At 48.9% G+C, this 2700-nt stretch overlaps 1 protein-coding gene across 1 annotated transcript in view; it reads left to right on the top strand.

Moving 5' to 3' along the window:
* The first annotated feature begins 2068 nt into the window (after positions 1–2068).
* The window catches only part of LOC105552023 (zinc finger protein 33B), a 47859-nt gene continuing 47227 nt past the window's right edge, over positions 2069–2700 (top strand). The window contains exon 1 of the mRNA XM_011997505.1: positions 2069–2278. Coding sequence (XP_011852895.1) covers positions 2069–2278 — 210 coding nt within the window. The remainder of the gene's footprint in view (positions 2279–2700) is intronic.

A 2700-nucleotide genomic window follows, 5' to 3' on the forward strand; every position in this document is an offset into this window, starting at 1 on the left:
ATAAAGCATAAATTTAAAAATGTAAATTTCAATAAAAGTTTCACATATTTTTACCCAAATATTTGCTTTTTTTTTTTTAACGCAGTCTCGCTCTGTCACCAGGCTGGGGTGCAGTAGCCTGATCTTGGCTCACTGCAATCTCCACCTCCCGGGTTCAAGCGATTCTCCTGCCTCAGCCTCCCGAGTAGCTGGGACTACAGGTGCACACCACCACGCCCAGCTAATTTTTGTATTTTTAGTACAGAAGGGGTTTCACCATGTTGGGCAGGATGGTCTGGATCTCTTGACCTCATGATCTGCCTGCCTCAGCCTCCCAAAGTGCTGGGATTACAGGCATGAGCTACCATGCCTGGCCATATTTGCATTTCTTTCAATTATCATAATGGACTTTATAAGTTTTGCTGGAATGGAGCTGCTTATTTTTCTCTATTATAAAATGTAACTGATACTAAATTTATAGTTGCTGTCTTTGGCATCACATCCCTTTTCGTTTTTGTTTTTGTTTTTGTTTTTGAGACAAAGTCTCACTTTGTCACCCAGGCTGGAGTGCAGTGGTGCCATGATGGCTTACTGCAACCCAGGGCTCAAGTGATCGTCCAACCTCAGCCTCCTGAGTACCTGGGATCACAGGCGCTTGCCTACATGCCTGGCTAATTGTTATTTTTAATTTTTTGTAGAGATGGGGGTCCCACCTTATAGTGCCCAGGCTGGTCTTGAACTCCAAGGATCAAGCGGTCCTCCTGCCTCCGCCTCCCAAAGTGCTGGAATTACAGGTGTGGGCCACTGTGCCTGGCCCACATGTCAATTTTCAAAAATTTATACACGTTTAGTGGTTTAAATGTTTCAATATTGTATACATGTTAATTTTATCACGTGTGATCTATGTATAGCTCTATATTCCAAATTGTTCAGAATGACATGCTCTTTGGAATACTCCATTCTTTCCCTCACTGTTTTGAAATGCTGTATTTACTACATATTAAAGAACACTCTTAATCATGGTGTCTTATTTCCATGGAGCAGGTGCCAAACTACTTTGAATAGAGCAATATTATATGTATAGATAGATACAGCTATATATAGCCATTTCTCAGGCATTTTTTCCTGCTTTTTAAAACGTATACTGTCTGTTCATTTAGGTTTTTACTTACTGTGGATAAAGTTGAGAATGCTTTTGTAAAGTACACAATGCACTAAAGATCAAAGAAAAAATACAAAAATTTGTTGATGTTCTTTTAGGAATTTTGTCTTCCTAAGAAAGGTACAGAGAGACTAAATGTATTTCCATATAGTCAAGCAATTTTAATGTCACAGAGGAAATCATATGTCACATTTATTTTCTTCTTCTAGATTATGTCTATTTTCTCACTGAGCTACAATTCCCGTTTATTGCTTTAACGATTTTGATGAAGTAGCTTCCGAGGCACCTCCCCTTTCCTCCGCTCCCCCCAAAGAATCGCCGATAGTGTCAGTCTTTTAAATTGAATCGAGATCTACTTCCTAACATTTAACGTGAAACTGACACGCAGCTGTCCCTTCCTTGACGCGTCTGTGTCTAAACTGCACACTCACTGCCCACAGACCTCCCTTCAGTGCATCCCTTTGGGGCGCCCCGGGAGAGCCAGGGCTGCGGGCAGCTCCCGCACCAATTCAGACCGCATCCGCTCACTGCCTAGCGGGGGCACCTCTCCGCCAATCCCGAAGGCCTGCTCGCGCTGCCTCACGGGAAAGTTAGTTTCCAGGTTGGACGCCTACAGCGCCAGGCTTTGCGCGTGGGCTCTGCGCATGCTTGGGCCGTCGGCTCCCTCTTCTGCGATTTTGCGTTTCCGCCTTTCCTTGTTTGTCTCGGGTTTTGCGTGGGAGGCGGTCCCGGGATTTCAAGGGTCTGTGCGCTCTTCTATGGCTAATGCAACCGGATGAGGAAGCGGGGTAAGCCTAGGCGGGTTGGGCAGGGACGGAGAGAGTACCTCGCGCGACTCCGGGGGCAGGCGGCAGGGGACCAGTGCCAGGTGGTGGCCAGGAGTCCCGGGGACCTCACAGGGGAAGCCGGGGAGGGCGGGGCTGCAGCATGTCTGCCAGGACGCTAGGCCGGTTCGTCAAAGGCGCAGCCTCTGTACGGAGCGAGCTTCGCGACGTGTGTTGCCCCGTTTGCTGGGGCCCGGAGGAGGGCATGTGCGCTTGCGCGATCCGCGCGCTGAGCCTTGCGGGAGGGGCAGTTGTCTGGTCTAGCGTGTGCGCGTGTGCTAGGGCGGCGCGGTACCTGAGTGGGGAAGGGCGGGTGCAGTCGCACCCCCCACCCCCCGACCTACGGACTCCCTTCCCAGTTCTGCATTCATCCTCTCTAAGTTCCTAACTGCCCTCCGTCTTGTCCATCACTGCATCTTGGTATTTGCGGTTCCTCTGTCCTGACTTGATCTTGCACTCAGGAAGGATCTTAAAGAATTACATAATTTTGGCCTGGCTGGGTGGCTGTCTCCTGTAATCCCAGCACTTTGGGAGGCCGAGGCCGGTGGATCACCTGAAGGCAGGAATTCGAGACCAACCTGACCAACGTGGCGAAACCCCCTCTCTACTAAAAAAATAGGAAAAGTAGCCATACGTGATGGCGCATGCCTATAATCCCAGCTACTGAGGTGGAGAATTACTTGAACCCGGGAAGCGGAGGTTGCAGGTAGCCGAGATCGATATCGCACCATTGCA

The sequence above is a fragment of the Mandrillus leucophaeus genome, unplaced genomic scaffold, assembly GCF_000951045.1.
Source record: "Mandrillus leucophaeus isolate KB7577 unplaced genomic scaffold, Mleu.le_1.0 Scaffold1145, whole genome shotgun sequence".
NCBI classification, from domain to species: Eukaryota; Metazoa; Chordata; class Mammalia; order Primates; family Cercopithecidae; genus Mandrillus; species Mandrillus leucophaeus.